The sequence below is a fragment of the Muscardinus avellanarius genome (genome assembly GCF_963383645.1).
Source record: "Muscardinus avellanarius genome assembly, chromosome: 10".
Taxonomy (NCBI): domain Eukaryota; kingdom Metazoa; phylum Chordata; class Mammalia; order Rodentia; family Gliridae; genus Muscardinus; species Muscardinus avellanarius.
The window spans coordinates 84,926,624-84,949,265 of record NC_137796.1 but is presented as its reverse complement, the minus strand read 5'-3'; the positions used below and the strand labels follow the sequence as shown (position 1 = coordinate 84,949,265).

Genomic DNA, 22,642 nt, shown 5'->3' with positions numbered 1-22,642 from the left:
GCTGTATTCCAATGTGGGTTAAAGTAAAATATACCTAAGTAAAAACAACCTTCCATAAGCCACCCCCATCAGGCAAAACAAGTCTTGTAGCTCTTATATTTCCTCTAAATATTTTCTCTTTATTTTTAAATAATACTGCCAAAGACTACAGAAAGACATCCTTAAGAGAAAGTCAGATAAGGCAAATCTTAGTCTCTAAAATGTCAACCACCCTCCTCCATAGGGCAAAATCATGTAGCACATCTAGCATTTTAACCTGGTACATCCACAGGAATGAGTGACAAATTAAGTTTATAAATTTTTAGTTTAGTTAAATGTTTATATTTGTTAATGGAAGCAGTAACAGTACAGTGGTAAAAGCAATGACCTATATATTAAGAAACCTGGGTTCCATATCTGTCCTATTAACTTACTAGGTCATACAGAACAATTGTATAACAATTTTCTAGATCTCTAGTTTCTTATCTATAATAAGGTGCCAGCCTAAAGTGTATTATCACCTCTGAATATGTGGGAGAGAAGGGGTGAAAGCACCCATAAAGCAACATTAAAATAAAACTCTTTAGAAAGTAGTATTTAATTCCATTATGCAATGGTTCACATCAGGCTCTGGAGCCAGAATATATGGGCACCAGTGACACACTAAATGACCTCGGGTATAAATCCTGCTCCAGTTTCCTCTCATATAAAATTGGGATCATAACATTACCTACACCTCACAGAACCACTGTGTGAGGATATGAGTTGATTTTAGCCGCCAGAATATCTGGCTCTTGGTGAACACTAAGTTTTAGTTATTATCATCCATACATCCGTGCCAGGCTGTTAGTGAGCACAAAGTTGACAACTAAGTACTTTTATGTCCTATACTTTCCAAACAAAAGAGAAACAGATCTTGTATCTCTACATGAATTCTGGTGCAATCTTCACTTCCATGAGCTTTCAGAAGTCCCTTCCCTTATTCCCAAACCCATTAATTCAGGCAGATGAACAAGTAATAGGCTCTATTCACCTGCACAGAGAGTTCCCAAGGATCCACAGATTTCTAAATCCACCAGGAAAGCCTAAACTGGGGAATAAGGGGGAATGTTTTTCCCAATTGCCTCTCCACACCCTCTAAAGTCAAAATCTACTTTAGGAATCTAAAAGCTGATAAAACATCATATTCTTGCTGTATTACTTTAAATTGTCCTTTTGAAGACTCTATGGATATACTTTGTTCTTTATATGCTGAAATTTCTGCTCCCTCTTTATTCCATAAGTATATCTGATAAACATGACAGTCCAGGAAAAAAATCTTATATCAATCCCTATATCCTTCCTCCAATCAACCCAAAATCTTTAAGATTTCTTTTTTGGTTATTTTTTTTTATCTCAAGCCTTCCATTTTCTTCAAGATTCACTTTCGAGCGAGGTGTGGTGGTGCACGCTTATAATCCCAGCATTTGAGAGGCTGAGACAGGAGGATCACAGGTTCACAGACAGCCTCGGCTACTTAGGGCCTTTGCAACTCAGTAAAACCCTGTTTCAAAATAAAGAATAGAAAATAGGGCTGGAGGTATAGCCCGGAGGTAGAATATCCCTGGTTTCCATCCTCAATACTGAAAAAAAAAAAAAGATTTACTTTATCGATTAACCATAAACATCACCTCTAAGGCATTCCCTCTATTCAAGAATCCAATGGTTTTCATCAGTGACCAATTCCCCTGGCTGCTGCCAAAGACTGACAGACCTAAGCTTGACTTCTGATCAAGTCTTTCCAACGAAAGTAACCTGATAGTCTAGCCGAAAAGAGAACCCTAGAAATAAATTTTTGTTGTCTGCCCTTCTCCACCTCAAATGCATATACACATGGATTAGAGGATTCCACTTCAAAGATAGAGAATCGAGGATCATTATTTCTTCAGCATCTTCCCAAAGCTTGAATTTTAGTTGTACATCTTTTCATTATGTTAATCTAATAAAATAAGATGCAACCAATTCCAAAAGTTTCTGCAAACTTTCATATACCAGTGTTTAACTTCTTTGAAGAAATAACATTTGTGAAAGCACATGTAATCAAAAGCTCAATTAGGCAAATACTTCTCTGCCTGATAAATGATCCCCCTTGAGCTTTTTTCAGGTAGGATCACAGTTCTCTCGTACCGTTTTCTGTGTTAGATATGCCAAAGAATAACAACACCAGAATGTTAATACCACACAGGCACCCTCAGAATGGCACTGAGAATAGGGGCTTTGTTTAGTTCACTCTTTACCTCCAATCCCTAGAATAGTATACCTGTATATTTTTTAAATAGATGAGTAGGATGAATGAAGGGATGCTACAGGGAGCTAACGTCCACTGGAGATAATAGTCCCTGCATAGTGCATAGTTAATAGCACTTCTGAAAGATGTCACCGTAACAGATGTATGCAAAGATAACTGACCATTCTAGTAGAAAGGCACATCTTACTGATGAAGCTGTTACAAAGACCAAACAGGCCCTCAGCTGCCATCCTATACATCTGAGACTTCCTGTAAAAATGTGACTGTAGGTTTTCTAAATGAATCCCTACCAATTCCCACTGTAACTAACTTTGACTAACTTTGACCCAAACACTTTCTTGTATGTATGTATGTATGTATATATGTATATATGTATGTATGTATGTATGTATGTATGTATGTGTAGGGAAGATGTAGTAGAGATTGAACCCAGGAGTAATCTACTTCCCAACTACATTCCACCATATTATTGTTGATAGTGGGGTCTTGCTAGGTTGCCAAGGCTGTCCACAAATCTGCAATCCTGTCTCAGCCTCCCAAGTACTAGGATTATAAGCACCACACTGGTTCATCCACTTGCAACAGAGGATAACTTCTTTTTTTCTTTTTGGCAGTACTAAGGATGGAACCCAGGGGCAGTCTGTCTTCAAGTTACACACCCAACTCTAGGTTTGTCTGTGTCTGGTACTGGGGGTGGAACTCAGGGGCATTCTACCTCAGAGCAACACCCCCAGCCCTATTTTTCATTTTTTATTTTTTATTTTTTTGAAACAGGGTCTCACTGAGTTGCAAAGGACCTCACTGAGGCTGTCCACAAACCACGATTCTCCTGTCTCAGCCTTCCAAATGCTGGGATTACAAGCGTGCACCACCATTACTCTATTTTAAAACAGGGTCTGAGTTGCAAAGGGCCTCACTAAGTAACTGAAGCTGGCCAAGAACCGCAATCCTCCTGTCTCAGCCTCCCAAATGCTGATATTACAAGCGTGTGCCACCACACCCAGAGCTTAAACTTCCAATATTTATGAATTTCTCAGTCTCCTTTCTAATGCCTTGCCCTGATCCCTATGCACTTAATACCTTCTGGCATGTTTATACATGTATCCTTAGCTTTTTCAAATGGTAATGGGGGGAAGAAAGAAGCTGAAGTGTTCCCTGTGACAATACTTCTCCGAATCCCAGAAAGTAGACCGGATTTAAAAAAGTTCAAGCCGGGCGTGGTGGCGCACGCTTGTAATCCCCACGCTTGGGAGGCAGAGACAGAAGGATCGGGTCACACAGGTTCAAAGCCACCCACGCTGGCTTAAGAGACCCTGTTTCCAAAAATAAAATAGGTTTGGGAGTGTAGCCCAGAGGTAGAAGGGCTTCCAGGAACCCCAATACTACCAAAAAAATTTTTTTTCAAAAGAAAAAACAGATTAAGAGCCATTTGAGTGAATCTACTGAAGAAAACCTGAGGTACCCTCCAGACAGTGGCCCTCTAGCCCACTGCACACTGGAATTCCTTGGGGAGCTTTAAACTTTCATTGGGATAAGAGTAGGTGCTTGTTCCACCTCCCCTAAGTATAGGGACTTTTTTAAAGCTTCCCAGACTACTTGAACAAGTGACCAGGTTTGAGAATCCCAGCTCTGGATCCCTCCTTAGGAAGTACACACATACCTCTACAATTTTTTATTTAAAAAAAAATAGCAAGAAAAACACCCATACTAGAATGAATTTCAGCAGGAAGATAATACAGTTATTGATGATACAGAAATAAAATTTTATTTCACTCTTATGATTTCTCAAATGTAAGATACACCCATATTTTATGAACCACTAAGAAAAATGTTATTAATGATGGCATGCCAATGATTAGAAAATGAATATTGGCTTCACCAATATTAGGTTGTGAAAAAACGCTCATGTTAGAACAAAAAAGGGTATTACACAAAACATAAAATGGATTTATATTCCTATATATTACAGGTACTGGTGATGTCTGAAACTTTTACTCCACTGGGGAAAAGAAATCAAGACCAATTCAATTTGGTGTACTGACTTGAAAATGCTGACCTCCATTCTGTTACACACCTCACAGTACAGGTCTTGAAAAACGCTCTAGTCAAACTCAGCTCAGAAAGACCACAGGTTGCTTAACCAGTAATCCACATAAAAGCAGAATTGCCAGGCTTCTCAGCCAACCTGGCTGTAAAATTCTGTATATAACCAAGCATATGGAGTCACAGAAGTGGTTTGTGACAGAACAACTATTACTATTCTAGAGCACGTGTGTGTGTGTGTGTGTGTGTGTGTTGTGTGCGCGCGCGCGTGTGTGTGTGTGCGCGCGTGTAATGTGGTCTGGTATTGGGGACTGAACCCAGGGGCATTCTACCTCTAAGCTATAACCCCAGACCTATCTTTTTTTTTTTTTTTTTTTTGAAACAGGGTCTCACAAAATTGTGGAAGGCCTCGCTAAGTTGCTGAGGCTGGCCTCAAAATGGCAATCCTCCTGCGTCTGAGCCTCTGAAGTACTGGAATTACAAGTGTGTGCCACCACACCCAGCTTAGGTCTTAAAACGTGGACAGGGGAACATATTCCTATGAAAATGCATCTGAAACTAACCCATCCCCATTCTCTTTGGAGAAGTAGTACAGGCTCTGGATACAGATAGTCTAGCTTCAAGTCCTTCCACTACAACTTCCTATCTGCAGAGAAGTCATTTAACTTCTCTGCACCTGTGTTTTCACATCTCTAAAACAATGTTACCTACTTCACAGGGTTGTGAGGGTTAAATGTGATGATGCATATAAAGCTCTTGATATAAGAACTGCCACAAGCAGTAAACCCTTGATACATGTGAGCTGCTGCTGCTGTTAAAATTATCCAAATGGTGGCAGATTCAGCCACTGAAAAGCAAAAGCTGTTTCCCAATCTGTGGTGACTGGGCACTGGAATTCTGTATATTTTTGAAATATGACTTTTGGGAGGACTGTATCCATAAACAGGAAAGGAGACACACACACACTTATCATTATTATTATTATTATTATTTGCAGAACTGGGGATGGAACCCAGGGGTTCTATCTCCAAGCTACACCTCTAGCCCTATATTTTAGTCTTATTTTTCGAAATAGGGTCTCACTGAGTTGCAAAGGGCCTCCCTAAACAACTGAGGCTGAGGAGATATTCTGATATTCTGATCCAAAAGGATGTCCTGTGCCTCCTATGGCCTCGAAGAATAGTAGTAGCAAGGTACAATGAGAAGCTCCTATAGGAGAATGTAACATGTAAGTTATAGATCTGGTAGTGCTTGACTATCAGCTGTGTGACTTTCAGGAAATTCAAAGCAACACTTTTTAGACAGTTGCTTTCAGTTGTTTTTAAGCTTCTCTCATCACTGGGGTTTAAAAATCAAAGTCCACCAGGCGTGGGGGCTCACACTTGCAATCCCTGAGCTTGGGAGGCAGAGGAGACAGGAGGATCACACAGGTTCCATGCCAGCCTCGCTGACTTGAGACTGTTTCCAAATAAATAATAATAATAATTATATATATATATATATATATAGTAGGTAGGTCTGGGAGTGTAGCCTGGTGGTAGAAGGGTTTCCAGGAACCCCAGTACCACCAAAAAAATAAAGGTCAAGCCAGGCGTGGTGGCGCACACTTGTAATCCCCGCGCTTGGGAGGCGGAGACAGGATGATCTCCACAGGTTCGAAGCCAGCCTCACTGGCTTAAGAGACCCTGGTTCCAAATTAAAAAAAAAAAAAAAAAAAAAAAAAAAAAACCATGAAGTAGGTGTCTGGGAGTGTAGCCCAGAGGTAGAAGGGTTTCCAGGAACCCCAGTGCCACCAAAAAAAAAAAAAAGTCAAAGTCTTTGGGGTCTCTGCCTCATCTCCATCATTCTTCCTCACTGATTCCATTATGAACCTAAAGTTGTGCAAGTCGCTCCTTCCTCAGATACCTCACACTTCTTCCCTCTCCTTGAATGCTGTTCTTGGCTATATATAGCCTACTTCCTCACTTCCTTCGGGTTTCTGATCAAATGTGGCCTCTTTAGAGAAGACTTACCTAGGATACTCTATTAAAGGCACATAAGCATACACATACTAGGTTCACGCTACCTCCTTACCTGTTTTGCAAAAATCCCTGTCACCAACACATTACATATTTACAGTATGCCCCCTGCTAGACTATAAACTTCATTACAGCAGATACCTATCTTTTGTTTACTACAGTATCCCCTATGCCTACCTGGCACACTTAAAGTCCTAGTAAATATTTTTAAATAAAAAATAAAAATCCAGATACCTTCCTTTCCAGAAAGAATCTTATCCTAATTTATAAGATAGGCAAAGGTGATGTTTTTCTGGTTAAATAAAGTTCAGAGCTCCCCTCAACTAGCTCAGTGCCACCAGAGTAACCCAAACCCACTGCCCAAGATGATCTCCAAAGTACTTTACCCAAAACAACATATTTGATGAATGACTCCATTCTCTGATGTTACTTACTACTGACTGGTAGCTGCAAAAAAAGAAAAAAAAGACCCTAATAATTCAAAGCATTCCATGTTTCAGAATTGCTGTACCCCTAAGAAATCTACAAACCAGATGGTTGGCCTGCATCTCTATGCCTTGTCACATGCTCCCTGTGTCTGTAGAATTTATCCCCTTTCTTCTCAAAGAGGAAGGAAGAGGGAGTGGGAGGACTTAATTCTATACAATGAAGGATATATATTCCAGAATATAGCAGCCAACTCGTGGCTTCTTGAGTGCCACTTAAGTCTCTTCCATTTAATGACCCCTCTAAAAAAAAAAAAAAAAAAAAAAAAAAAAAAAAAAAAAAAAAAACAGCCCTAACTTAACCAGCTTTAGCTCACAATCAGGAAATCAGTTTAAGTATCCCAGAAAATAACTCTACACAAGGCATTTACAGTCGGAAGGAACCCTCCTTAGAAGCCAACTGGCTGCATTACTGTGATGGGAACTTAGGCACAATTAAACAACCTTCTCACAATTGCAGAAGGTATGAAAAATATTCAGCAAACAAGTAAGCAGGACCTTTACAAATCTCTATCATGAAGTCTAGCAACACTGAACTAAGCAAGAGTCATCAATTAAAAGCATGGTGACCCATCCTCTAACACTGTAATCTAATCCTTAAAGTAAAGACAACTTAATGCCTTTGCATGTCCATATGTTTTCTAATGACGCCATTGCTGTCAGCATGCTACTAGAGTGCTTCTTGGAAGATGGAAATAATGACAAAGCACATCATTGGGGAGGCAATAATATGCAGTACTAACCATTTTACAATGGCCATATGGGCTGTATTTCAACAAGGTAATTTTCAAATCAGGCTGAGTGTACATTATTTCTCTGTCCCTAATCCCAAGTACACCATAATAAACAAGAGTACAGCTGAAATATGGACAGCAGAGGTAGAAATCTAGAAGAATCCCAAATAATATTCATCTGTAAACAGTAAATAGAAAGCAATGACTGCCCTGAGGGAAACTGACAACTATCTCTGCTAGCCCTTCTTCAGTTTACTTAATTGAAAACATCACAAGAGCAGCCAGGGACAGTGGCTGGCGCCTGTAATCTCAGTATTTGGGAAGCTGAGGCAGGAGGATTACATATTCGAGCTAGTCTGGACAACTAGCACAACACTTTTTTTTAATGAAAATACAAGAGAAGTATTATAACAAGGTAGGCAAGGAAGTACACAAGGGAAAAGTTAAAAACTCAGTTACTACCTATAAGTTTAAAATCTGAGTTAGAGATAATATAAAACTTGTATTTCACACATACATAAAAGTAAAGCATAAGAAATAACCTTTAAAATCCTGGACTGAAAGGTGTGGCTCCTATTACGTTCAATTTTTATAGTTATAGTTAAATTTCAAAGGACATGCTTCGACTTGGGTCTCCCCTGCAATTACGAATTGTAAAGACAGAACTCTACTGTATTTCCATTTTGAATGTGGAAAAGGACAACTGTGCTTACTGAGGTAGTTGGAGAGAGAGGGATGAGACTGGGAACCTCAGAGCATAAGGATTCTAAGAAACTGATCTCTCTTTTCAAAGGTAGATCTTTCAGAGGCATGCTTAGCTTGAGTATCTTCATATTCACTTAGAACTCTTTAGAAAATTCAGGCCCAGAGAGGACAGATGTGGAAGGGTATGTTTATACTATCTCCCACCTAGCAAATGGTGATCACCATCCAGAACTCAGTCCTTAAATCCCAGAGGATGAACTATGTGGAAGCCCAGGTTAGCCCAGGGGAGAGGAAGAGGGGCTTTTTCAGTTGGGATTTCCATGAGAAGCAATCTAAAAATAACATCTATTAGCATATCTTTTGTAGCATAAACAAACCTCAACAGGGTGGAGTGGGGAATGGGAGAGGATGAATTGCAAATGTGCTTAGTAAAATGAAACAAAGATGAGGAAATAATGGACTATTTATCACCAGGTATTTTTAGGAAATAGATATCAAGAAAAGCAAGGAGCTATTTAGTATGATCTTTCACTAGGAAAATGGAGTGCCTAATGGCTTTAAAAAAAAAAAAAAGTTGCACTAATAAGGTCTCTTATTGTGAAATAGATTCCTGAAAAAAATGTCCATCTCCCACAACAGTTCAAAAGCAGACAAAATACTTAGGAATCTATATTTAAATATAAGCTTATATACAGAGTAACCTGTGACAGGGTGTCAGGCCCTTCTCCAATTTTACTTCAATACTAGGGTGCTGTCTTAGGAATTCACTAAGATAAATTAGGTAGGTGCAAGGGTTTACAACAGAGACTGAACACAGCAGCTCTCAATCTCTAGAGCCTGAACTCTTTCTCGCCTTTAGAAAGGTTTAAAAACTGAGTAGCCTACCTGGGGAAAAGTCAGAACCCTGAAAGAGACAGAAAGAAAATAACAAACATGCAATAGACATTGTATGAGTGGCAGTCACTGTAAGATCCACCTCTTAAAAAGAAAATAGTGGCTGGGGGGCTTAGCTCAGTGGCAGAGTGCTTCCTCAGCAGGTGCTGGGTATGATCCCAATCCGACAAAAAATAAAAAAATAAAGAATTTCCCATAAGTCAGGAAGACACTTTTCCCTCTGTAAATCCTATTATTGCACCTAGAAAATCCTTTGTGGCCAAAACAGTTTTTAGGGGCAACAAGAAACAAATGGGTCTACCAAAGACCTATTTGAGGCTCTTATGAAAATAAAACTGTATTAAAGAGAAAAGCATAAAGGGCTGAGTGAGAGCCCAAACTTTCAAGTCAGGCAGAAACATTTCCTGATCTTGGGCAAACTCACAACCTTCTGTTAAGCTTTAGTTTCTTCAAGTGTAAAACAGAAATATCATCCCCCCGACCCCCGGACCCCACGGAGTAGTTCTATGGCACAGTGAATGCAAAACTGCAAGCACAATGCCTGGCACAGAGCAAACAGCCTTTTCAAAAATGCCTTTCTGTGGATTTTTGTGGAAATAAGTCAATAGTAAATAAGCACTGCTGAATATCTGCCATGCATCCATTACTGAGTAAAGAAGCAACAATCCTGAGAACCTCAAATACCCCTCTAAAGGATACATGTAGGGAAAGAATAGAGGCTGAAGGCAGAGAATATAAACAAAACAATGTTAGAAATATGGGGCGAAAACTCTGGCTATGTTTTTTCCAGGGTTCCAATCATATCTCCCAAGTGACACACTAAGCCATTACAGGACAACATAGCAAACTAAAAAGAAAAAAGAATTAATGGCACTCCAACTTCCCACTAGCTCCCAAAGAGAACAATGAAGTCCATCACCACGTCATGATCAACACTTCAAAATCTTAAGTTAGATTAGCCTTTGTTGTGTGTCTGGTACCTGAAATTGAACCCAGGAGCATTCTACTTCTGAGCTACACCCCCAACCCTATTTTATTCTTTATTTTGAAACCGGGTCTAAGTTGCAGAGGGCCTCAGTAAGTAGCTGAGGCTGGCCAGGAACCTGCAATCTTCCTATCTCAGCTCCCCAAGTACTTGGATTGCAAGAATGTACCACCATGCCTGGCTTAATAAAACATTTTAAAATAAGAACTGTCTAACACAGAAGGTTTCAACATTCAGGCTGGCCCCAGTATCTCAATACATAGGAAACTCATTTCTGAAAGATGAAATAAATTATCCCAAAGCAGGAAATAAGGCATTTCTCTGACCTAATCAACATCTCAATATTAAATCTCAGTAACATCATTATCAGATATGATTCTGAAAACAGGTAATAGCTTCAGTTAAAATTTTGGCATTACTGGTTAAGTTTTAATGTCTGAATAACTCAAAATAAAAAGCCACGTTGTCAAAACAATGATTAAGAGAAACCTGGCACGGTGGCTCATGCCTGCAATCCCAGTAGTTGGAAGGTTGAAACAAGACACAGGTTCAAGGCCAGCCTCAGCAACCTAGCAAGACCATTTCAAAATAAAAACAATTTTAAAAAGTGATCAAGAGGTGGAAGCGAGTAGATATACTGAATAAAATTGTTTTGTTTACTTTCAGATACATAAAACTACTTTTAAGCAAATGAACTATTTCTGGAACCACATTATACTTCAATATTTAAAAACAGTTATATTCCTTCAACTGAAGGTGACCTGGAACAATCTGGTCCATTTCTATATTAGATTAATAAAACATTTTAAAACAACACAACTAACACAGCAGGTTTCAACATTCAGGTGTGAAATCACACCTCCCAGCACACAGGCTGAATTATCCCCTTACCTCTCACCTGCAATTATCATTTGCTCCCTCTCCAGGTAGCTTTCAGCTACCACATATCCTCAGAGGCTCACATCTGGAAATAAAAACTCCCTCTGGGGGCCTCATATGCTATGGGAATGAGAGAAGAAAAAAAAAAAACTTCACGCTGGCTTAGACAACTTCTGAAAATGTCTATTTTTAACACAGTATAAAAGCAATTTGGTAAAATTAAAACACACTATGGTTAGGGATAAGCATCTTTCAAACTAAAAAGAATTTCCTTCATAGTTCCTGTAGAGGCCAGCTTCTTACATTAAGCCAATTCCAAAAATTTAGCAAAGGGTATTTTATCAGTTGAGAGGGAATAATTAGATGTTTTGATTAAAGCATTTTCCTCCCCTGGTTAACAAGATATAACAGATGTCACCGACTTCCCTAATAACAATACAGCCCTGCTTTTGGCATCTTTACAATTTTAAAACTGAACTGTCATATAGAAAAATTATAGCTGGAATGTCTCTGTACAATCATGACTCTGAAGTGGTTATGACATGCCCGGACTCCCCCATGGAACAGATATGGAAATCATATTCCATATTCATAGCCGCGAGCCCTCCTTAGTACGCACTTGAAAACCAAGCTCTGAAATCTGAATGATGCGGGCTTATTCAAATCACCACCAATTATTCCTGGAAGCACCAAGTAAGGTATGAAACCTGAACAGAAAATGCAAATCTCACAGTCACTTTCTTCCAAGAGCACAGGGAACATGAAGAAAAGTGTCTCAGGGAAAGCAACGCCCATTTATAAGTACCTCGCTCTACCAAAATCCCAGCTTCCCTTCAGAGGAGTAGTACTATACTTGGTGGGTTGTTTTTTTAAGGACTCATTTTTCACAGCAATATTTCTCTGGTGCATTTTATCTAATTTACAAAAAGTTCTATTTACATCAGTTTTGTCAACGTATCAGTCCAGAGCATAACTACAGATAGGTCTGCATTTTAAATTGAAGGCAGAGCCTCTCTGACTGAAGTTCAACTCAAACACCCTGGCTTAACAACTCCATTAATGACATCAAGCACAGATCTAAAGATTACTCAGCCCCTTTGTCAGTCTCATGTGTTATTTATAGGACAGCATATCAATCATGTCTTCTCCTTATTATTCCCTACTTTCTGGTCCTAAGCTATTTGATCTGCCAAATTAATACATTCCATTGCTGCTGCAAATCTAAACAATGCTTGATAAAAGATTAATAAAATAGTCGGGTTTTCTGCAACCACATACACACCCCAGGAAATTCATCAATGTCTTTATTTACATATTTGGCTGACTGTCCCCTGCAACAAATATGTAAGGCACAATGCTCAGGTATCCTAGTTTATGGTTTGTATTTAATTTGGGGTGTCAATCTGCTTCTGTTTTAATTACATCCATCTTGATATGTTATTATAATACCATGAAAACTTTTCATTATTGAATGGCTATAAATACATACACATGACAAACAGTTGTTATAAATTTTCTGGTTCAGCAATAAACAGACAAAATGCTTTAGCCAACACATCATGTGGATTTAATATTTTGAGTCTTCAGAAGAAAAGTTTGGTTGAGTCTTCAACTCAAATCTACTCCAAAGTTCCCTGTTTCATATATTCTGCTATTAAGTTACTCAGTTTCTTTGGACTGCTAGGCTACACACACACACACACACACACACACACACACACACACACACACACACACAGAGTTAGAATTTTACGTGGGCCACATTAAGATCATCCTGAACCCAAATTATTTTATCTCAGCACTGGGTACTCAAGAATAATAAATCCTCATATCACCTTGACATATTTTTAATACCTTCATTCCTAGAGGGTAGGAGGGAGTAAAAATATACCTACAGAAAATGGCCAATTGTTTTCAGAATAGGTAGTACTTTTAAAGATTCTTGATATTCAATAACAAAACATTACTTAGAAAAAAGTGGGAAATTTGACAATCATGGATGCTAATGCTCATTTGTACTATTATTTAAAAGAATAAAGCCAGGCATGGTGGTACAGGAGTATAATCCCAGTACTTGGAAGGCCAAAACAGAAGGTTCACAGTTTCAAGACCAACCTCAGCAATTTAGCAAGACTATCAGCAACCTAGCATGACAGTGTTCAAAAACAAAAAATAAAACTGGACTGGGAGTAGACTAGTTCAGAGGTAGAATGTTTCTGGGTTTGATATACAGCAGGAGGGAAGGACTGAGGAGAAAGGAAATGAGAAAGAAAATTTTAAATTAAAAAAAAAAAAAAACTTCCTTTCAGGGCTCCCAATCCTTGGGATTCCCCAGTTAAGAGGAGTGGATAGTCTTCTCGTTTCACAAGGTAAGAGTCTCTAACTCACAGTATGATCTGGAACAAGCCAATTAACCCCTCTGTGCTGTGTTTTCACTTGCAAAATGAGAGGTAGAACTACATCAATAGAGATGTCTGTGCCTCTGATGCCACTGAGACTTAGAAAGCACAAGGCACAGCAATGACCAGAGTGAAATGGATGAAAAGTTGCTCTGTAAAAGTTTAGGTCCTAACTTTAGGAACATTGCTCTCAAAGCATAATTTTTGCAAGTAAACTGACTGACCACCACATCAAAGAAGGAGCAAATTGCAATATGCAACAATGCAAAAAAAAAGGAATGCTTATTTCTGCTTTTGCCCTGGTGAAAGTATAATTTCAATGAAACTAGTTAAGATAATTTCTTAGAAAAAGAAACTAAGAATTTTATTTTGTCAACTGAGTATGTAACAGGGTGAATGGGTAGAAAATAGGGGAATTTCTATCATGCTGCTTGAAAGCAAACAATCTAACATCCAACTATTGTGTTTATCTACACATTCATCCCCTTATAGTATTTTCCCCTTAGTTTTTCATTATGGCAAACTATTCACTGAACAATGCTTAACCAACAACCTTTAGCCAGCAAACATATCCCAACCAAAAGACCTAAAAAAAAAAGTCTATTTCATTATTAAGTGCAAAACTGGACTTTACAGTATCTTAATTCCTTGTTTTGATTTCTAATATGTCACTGCCATCAGAAACTTTACAGAACCCTAAAATGAGGTTGATTTTGTGCTGCAATAGAGGGTAGGTGTGGGGAAAAGGAAAATGACATTTCTCAGTTATCACATCTTGACCATTACAGAAATTTAAGATTTGAAATTTAACCTCAATTTGAAATCAGGTTTTAACCACGTAAGAGTTATATGTGTTTTGCAGGCTGTGCTTCAGTTACAAGAAATCACACAGTACTAACAATGCCAAGATTTTCTGCCAAAAATTAATCTCAACCTGCATTAGCCATTTTCCATTACTTATACACTACAGGCTTTTTTTTCTTTTGGTGGTACTGGGGTTCCTGGAAACCCTTCTACCTCCGGGTTACACTCCCAGACCTATTTTTTATACTTTTTTTAATTAGGAAACAGGGTCTCTCAAGCCAGCACAGCTGGCTCCGAACCTGCGTGATCCTCCTGTCTCAGCCTCCCAAGCCTGGGGATTACAAGCATGCACCACCACGCCTGGCCACTACAGGCTTTTACTGTTCTCTGCTATGACTCCAATTTTACTGCACATAGGTTTTCAAGGGTTCTCAAGGTACCAAGGAGGTTCTCATGGTACCATGAGGTATACTTGCAAGTCAAAATGATAAGTGTTCTAAAAAAAATTGTATTCAATTAGTAATTTGTGTTTGCTCAGGAAAACCCTAACAATAATTCAGAAATGAACTGAGAAGTCAGAAAAATTAGCTAGACTAGTCCTGAAAACTGGGGCAAATCATTCTCCCACAGAGAACTAGTATTAAGAGTCCCCCAGATTGTGAAAGATCAAATAAAGTTTAGAAACTTTAATAATTAAAGTTTATAGAGTTTCCACATTTCATCCACAACTTCCTAAATTCATTACCTTTTATTAATTGCATTCGTAATTTTGAAAGCTTTATAGTAAAGGAAACAGAAGGAAATAAGGGAAGAAGGGAAGGAAGAAAAGGAAGGAAGAAGACAGCAGGTGGGTAAATCTAACTGAACACGAAAATGAGACTGCCATATACCCTGTGAAATCAACACTTCCAAAGAAGGCAGCAATTCACATGATTTCAGGGTCCAGGTCCCCTTAAAATGGATGGAATCAAACACCTAAATGGGACTGAGGCATAAAGTAAAATTGTCTATAGCTTAAGCAAGCAAGACAGTAAGATGTGATACCTACTCCTCTCCTCAGTTACTAACAATGTAAAGAGAACCTATTCTTTTTTACAATGGCATGTATGAACTGATACCAAAATATACAAAGCTAGAAACTACCCCTACCCTACAAGCTATAAAAAGAATCTAGTTCAGATCCTGAAGAAAGATGACACATTTAGGGTATAAGCCTTAATTCTATGTCCTCTCCTCTAGAGGGGCAAAAAAAATCCTACTCTGCCTCCAACTAATAATGCCCCAAAATTGTTCCTGATACTGTATTGTGTTTCACCAAATTACTTTTCTCCCTAATTTCAGGTACCTGAGTTTTCAAACCTATCTGAATTTTTCAGAACTTTCTCAAAATGAGTAATTGCTATCCTAGCACCAGATTTTCTCTAAATCAACAGAATACTGAGTTTAATGCTGAAAAAATACTACATTTTGAAAGAAAAACAGAAGACAAGGCACTTTAAAGTTAGGCTGTACTTAGAATATTACTCAGGATAAAAGTAAAATATAATTCAGTGTGCATCTTCTCTAAATATAGTTTATCCTCTGCATATTCTCTCTCCTTCACTCCCTTCTACCAATCGTCTTTGTCCAAAAACTTCCAAATCTTTTAGTCCTCCAGACCAACTTATCCTTAACAGCTAATTTCAACTACTGTTTTCTCTATCAGGGGAGTTTTTTCAAATCCTATGATTCTGTTTAAAAAAATTAAAATCACCATCTACTTTTGACAGTATACACAATTGTTAATATAGGAAAGTCTCAGAATCTATCACCTGCAACACTTCTTAAATGCTGTTTTTAACCCTGCTTCAGCAGAGAGCTAAACTAAAGAACTCTCAAGATCAAAGGCTCATTCACTAAGTTCATTATTCATTTTTAAATCTACTGATTCATTTATAACCTGTCTACTCAAAAAGGTAGATTAAGTAGTTAATCTTCATAGCTAACACAAGCTTCATGGAACCATCGTATCATAACCTTCAACCACATTTGACATAAATATTCCAGTGGTGTTGACTTAGAAAAAAAATTGTAATTCATTAAGTATGGTAAAATGCTTGAATTCAGACACACAGTATTCATGTTATTCCTTTTTCTAAACCTTCTCATGGCTTACAAAATCCTCAGATCCTAAAGCTATACTCTTTCAAAAGTGAAATTCTCAAACCGACCCACATACACAGCAGTCCCACAGCCACTTTCCAGGCAGAAAGTGAAATGTGCAACAAAAACACAGCTCCACAGCTTTCCCTTGCTCTGTAACAGCAGAAGAGACATTCTGACCCTTTTTAAATTACCACTTCATGCATAGCAAGTGAAAGGCAGCTAATCTGATACCTTTGTTTTAACATCAATGTCAACCTCCTTTCTCATCCAACCTTCTGGAGGTTGCTAAAAAGCAGCAACATGTGAAACTAGGAGGGAACGGCAAAGGATAAAACACTGGCTGGAGGGCAGCTAGTTGGCCTCAGAATTGGGCTGCTATCACACTGAAAAGAGCTATTAATGAGAATCACTCACCAATACTCACCTTGTGGTGGGGCTGCTAACAATCACTGAAAAGGTTGATGTTACCAGGCAGAAAAAATAGGAGCAGGAAAAGTGGACTAATCTCCTTCACTGTTTACATTTCACACTCCTCTTGCCACTCCTGCTTAAGCAGCAGCCTCCCACACAAGCTCTTGTGCCTGATTTTTCAAGTCCTCTACCATCAGCCCACTCAATCTAAACTCAGATCACCAAAATTCTAAAATCTGGAAGGACTTTGAAATCTTGTCCAGCATGTACCACACTGGTCTATAGTTTAAAAATACTGAGAATAAAAGTGCCCCGTGGCCAAATAAATTTAGGAAATAAGGCACACTGCGCCTTGTCTTCTGATAATCAAAATTCACATTCACATAGAGCTTTAATCCTAGCAGAACAAGTCATTCATTTAATTTTATCTAGCCCATTAAGTCCCAAAAGCTATTTGAGGTTAGATCATTCTTTTGGTATGAAACACAACCTATGAATATACTGTGTTTCTTTCCAGCTTGAGAATCTTTGCTCTAAACTAACCTAAACCTCCCCACTAGCCAGGTGTGGTGGCACACACTTGTCATCCCAGTACTGGGAGGCTGAGATAGGAGGATCATAAGTTAGAGCACTGATCACCTAGTGAGACCCTGTTTCAAAATAGAGTAAAAGCAGGCTGAGGGTATAGGTGGAAGGCAGACTGCCTCTGGGTTCAATGCCCAGTACCAAAAATAAACAAACCTCAACTAGTGGATGAAAAATATGATGCTTTGGAAGTAACTTCCCAAGGAAGGTCACACAACTAGTTTAATGAGTTAGCCTAAACCATATGTCTCCTGACCCCATAACAAGCAGTCTTTACTTCCTTTCTGTGCTCATTTTCTACCAGCCCTTAATTTCCCCCAACCCCTAATCATACACTGTCTTCTCACTGGTTTTTCAGTGTATTCAATGATTCCTTTAGAATGCTCTCTTTCCTCTATTCCTACCCTATCTACGCAATTCACTCCATCCTTCTAGGATCCCTCTTTTCTACAGCCTCTCAAACACTTCTGCCTGTCTCACTACCTTGTCTGAGAAAGCCCACTGCACTTAAGATTCGGTATTACAGATTCAAGTGGCTGTTTCAAAGTTATTTTTCTAGGTGCTGGATTTGTCAACTAAATTGAAACCTCAAGATGCTATATATTAGGTTTCTCTGTACTCCCAGTGCCTTGCATGTATTGGGCAATCCATAAATATTTATACAAGGAACCTGATTAATAGTTTAAAAAAACTGAGATTTGACCATAGTAAATTATTAGAGCCTAATAACATGGCATGCTATATAAGTACATCAAATTCTGCACAGCCTACTTAAGACTACTGACAGTGAATAAGTCCTGAAACAGAGGTAGGAAATGAAAACCACAAATGAGAGTCCTGATATTATCCAGTACCCACCAGAAATAAATCCCCATTTTCACAGGCCTACAGAGTTCCAAAAGGCCTCTTGTCTGCTAATTCCACTAATTTCATCTTTGCTTTCCATGGTCAGTTGTAATAAGCAGAATGCTCAAGTACAAGAGTCCAGTGTATAAAAGAAAAGGGGGAAACAGATTTGCAAAGTCAAATTTTCAGCCACAATGCTCATATGACTTCCTAATAGTTTACATGGAAAGCTAAAAATCAGAGGTACCATTCTCTGGTACGATTATCAGAATATACTGATAGTACTTAGGTCACCAATATTCCCATTTATACACTGCTTGCTGGACGCCAATTTTTTTTAGCTAGACATATCTAGGAATATCTGCTCTCTTGTCAAAGAAATGTCTAAATAAACAATAGCACAGCCAAATGGTAATTTTGCTTCTCAACTGTGTAACAAAAAGAACACCATGTTCAACTTTAGCCTCCTCACCTACCCTCTTATCTTCTATCATGAGACTCTTCATAATCACACACTTGAACTTCAGGGCACAATTACTCAAGGCAAGTGTTCCTGCAGAATATGAAACTACCTCAGCCAGTTTCACTGCCTATAAAGTCTAGGACTTGCCAAATTGTCCTCAAAGCTTTCAACATCTTAAATAAGATTCCAACAATAGTGAGAATAATCACCATAAGAATGCAGACTCTCAAATTTATTACTTACACTCCAGTATCTGTAAAACCATAACTAGAATAAAACTAGTCATATCAACACATTTTAATGAGTTGAGACTTTTTTCTTAAAGGAAAACCAAAATCAGCTACTCAGGATAAAATCATAGAGTCAATATGTCCATTAACACCAAAAGTATGCAACTCGGTAGTTTGCCAGCTATGGCTCTAAACTGGAATAAGCTAAGAACTGAGTTAATTCAAGCCAGTATTTCCAGTTTCTTATCACTGATATCATACTAGCTGCAGCCTTGATAATAGTTTGTGACTATTGTTTTTATTTTTAAACACAGGGCACAAAAAACAGTAGGTATTTAGGGTAACTCTTAGCATCTATAATAATTCTAAACATTCACAAATATACTCAACACACATTTCTGCCTAATTCATAGTTTGGCTGCCTATTTCTTAATAAGCTCTCATGTTTCTTGATAGCTCAGTAAAATTTCCAAATTGAGTACAGTGGAACATCGGAGGTTTTATTTTAAAAATCACTACAAGTGTTATGTTCTGACCATCAAAAATGGACACGATGTCATAACAAGCAGCCACCATGTCTACCTTTTGCCGAAGAATCAGACAAATATTATGATTTCTATTTCCCAGTATGTTTTGACTCTGAAAAGTTTATTAATAGCTTCCCTACAGAAGTTGGGCTTCTGAAAATGTGAACACTAATAGGGTATTTGATATTAGGGAAATTTTAGTTTATGTAAGAGTGGTAATGATATTGTGGATTTTTTGTAGTTTTTCAGGTCATTATGGACAGAGATATCATATCTGAGGAAGGATATCAGATCTGGGGGGACTGAGTAGATGAAACTAAACAAACATCAAGATGACATGTGAGCTGGTAGTTGTTGAACCTGGATGTTGGGTGTATTGGGGTTCAGTATACTGTTCTAATTTGTGTATGTTTACATTTTTCCATAAACTCTTAAACTTTTTTAAAAGATCTTTTATAGCACAGAAATACATACAATATTTAGATATGAAAATGTAGTATTTAACAAAAGTAACTTGGGATTTGCACCTAGAAAAGTAGCAGAAAAAATGATGGCAAAGAAAGAAAATATTAATTGTACATCTTAAACTTGGATGTCTTTAAAAACATTTTTTAAGCTCAAAGGAAACTGGAATGGGCACATTTTCTCTCAAAAGCCAACTGTGCAGATGTAGACACAACACAAGCCCAATTAAGCCACTACTTATTAAAAGTAAAACAATCAAACACAAATGCATAAGTTATTCCCCTCTCTATTTAGCCTTCAAAAATGATCATGGGAATCCAGAGACACTTCTTGCTTGCTTAGACCAGACAAAAAGCAGAACCACTTGTAACCAGCTCTTACAAGTATTTTCCTAAACCAGCCACAGATAGCAATGGTGAACCAAATTCTAAGCAGTTTCTCTTGGGGTGCATGCAGCCATTTCAATTCCTATTTTAAAATAAGAAAAAGAGGTCACTCTTTACAGTACCCGCCTACTGTGACAAAGTTAAAGCCACAGTTAGAATTATCCTAAGTGGTGAACCTCAACACTCAAAATTTTAGCCAATACAACACCAGCTCTAAAACCAAAGTGTGACTGATTCAAGTAACAGAAAAATCTATGGTCACCATCATCACACTGCCTTCCTCCCCAACCACTGGCTGCTACCCACCACCCCACCACCATTACCCCAGCCAAATGTATTTCCCAAAAAAAATAACACTAAGAGGAGGATCACTTTTTAAAAAGTATTTAAACCTGACACCTAAACATATATACATAAGTACAGTTGTTATATGTGAGATTTAATCTTTCATTAACAAAGCTTGTATTTATGCATTTGAAACAACACCATGAAAACAGGGGAAAAAAGGAAAGTAAAAAGTTTCCTTCAGGAACCTCAAATCCTCACATCAGGTGCATAAAAGACTAAAAATAACTCATATCTTGGTTTTGTGCTTAAGAAAGCTGGACCAACTCTGCAGAATCTCAAAAGCCTTCTCTGTGTGTGGGTGTATATTGGGGGTGGAGTTAGGGCATCGGGGAGGAACGAAGGTGGTTAAATTTATAGAGGCCAATGACCAATCCTAGCACCAAATCAGATCTGTCCAGGCAAAGATAGTTTCCAGTGACCCCTAGACAGTCTCCCTCTAGTTTCCTCCTTCCAAAAGCCCCCTCCAAGAGCCTCTTATACTCCAGGAAAATGTGCATTTGAAAAATCAACGCTGCCTGCAGGTGCCCAAGGAATACTATACACATACATACACACACACACACACACACACAGCCAATCACTTAGGGGGAAAAAAGGAAAGGGAGAGGGACAATTGGTGACAAGCCCTTCAGCAACCAGCTAGATTTTCTTTCTTCCCACCAAACCTCCCTGGTGTACCTTTTTCTGTCCTTCAACTAAATTGCTCATGTACACACACACGTGTGTGTGTGTGTGTGTGTGTGTGTGTGTGTGTGTGTTGTGTGTGTGTGTGTGTGTGTGTACAGATAGTACAATTAACCCTTTCTGTAATAGAGCCCCTTGCAGAATACAGAAAGATATTCCATCCTTCCCTCTTCTCTCCCCTCCTCCCTTTCTCCCAACCAGGAGAAAACGCCCCCTTCCCCAGCTTCATCAAAAAAAAAAAAAAGAAAGAAAAGAAAAGCAGCGGGGTGGGGAGCAAGGGGGGGGGGGGCAAAGAAACCACAAAACCTCATCAGTCCCTGGTCTCGAGGACACCCAAGAAATGTATAGACTAGACAAACACACACGGACATATGGCTCTGGAGAAAGCACACAGAGAACCGTCCACAGGCGCCCCAAACCAGCAAAGAGACTTCCACCAGCCAAGAAGCCATGATTGGGGAGGGAGAAGAGGAAGGAGTAGGGGCAGAGCTATCCGTGGAGAGGGGGCGCATTGTTGTGATGTCTGAACCCCTTTCTTTCTGCCCATCTGCTGTGGAGGGGGTGCAGGGAGGGGACGCAGAGGAAAGGCGAGCGAGAACGAGGAATCCAGAAGACCAGGCATGGCTTTGCGATTCCCTCCTGCTGCCTGTCTGCCCGCGCCCCCTGCTCCCCCCCCCCCAACAATAAGACCTCAGCCTACCCAGACAGACAGACAGACAGCCCAGAGCGCGGCAAGGGAGGCAGGAGAGCCGGGCGCCACCGACTGGGGTCGTGCATAAAGGGAAACAGGGGGGAGGGGGTCCCCCTTACCTCCAGCGCTTCAAAAGTGACAAAGCTGGTCATGGCAAATCCATCAATGATGTCCTCTTCGGCAGAGGTGGACTCTCGCCGCTTCCTCCGCGGGGGTCTGGGCCGGGACGGGGCGGAGGACGGGGGCTTCCCATTGTCTTCCTTGTCGGAGCCCGACGACGAGGCTAGCGAGGGCGCCCGGGTCCGGCCGGCCCCGCCACCGCCGGCCGCGCCGGCCCCCAGCCCGCCCCGGGAGCGCCTCTCCCGGTCTCGCTGCGACCGCGACCGCCGCTTTTTGCGGAGTCCATGGCCCCGCGCCGGGCCATCCATGGCTCTGCTGCGCCGGGGTCTCCCCGCAAGCCGCCCGCCCGCCACAGGCTCCGGCCGCGGCCACACAAAAAAAAAATTGACACGAGCCCTCCCTCCCCCTTCACGGCTTCCCTCCGCCCCGAGGAGGGCGCGGGGGAGACGGCGGCCGAAAGAAGGGAGAGAGGGGAAGAAAGAGAGGAGAAAGAAAAGGGGGAAGGGGCGGAGAGAGGGGAGGGGGCCGG

General features: G+C 39.7%; 1 protein-coding gene across 4 annotated transcripts in view; it reads right to left on the bottom strand.

The window, feature by feature from the left end:
• Positions 1 to 22,421, bottom strand: part of AUTS2 (activator of transcription and developmental regulator AUTS2) — a gene marked incomplete at both ends in the record, with an annotated part of 1,191,273 nt that extends 1,168,852 nt beyond the window's left edge. For all 4 annotated transcript variants that reach the window (XM_080703046.1, XM_080703047.1, XM_080703049.1 and 1 more), the window contains one exon: positions 22,113 to 22,421. In XM_080703046.1, coding sequence (XP_080559172.1) covers positions 22,113 to 22,421 — 309 coding nt within the window. The remainder of the gene's footprint in view (positions 1 to 22,112) is intronic.
• Between the last annotated feature and the right edge of the window lie 221 nt (positions 22,422 to 22,642).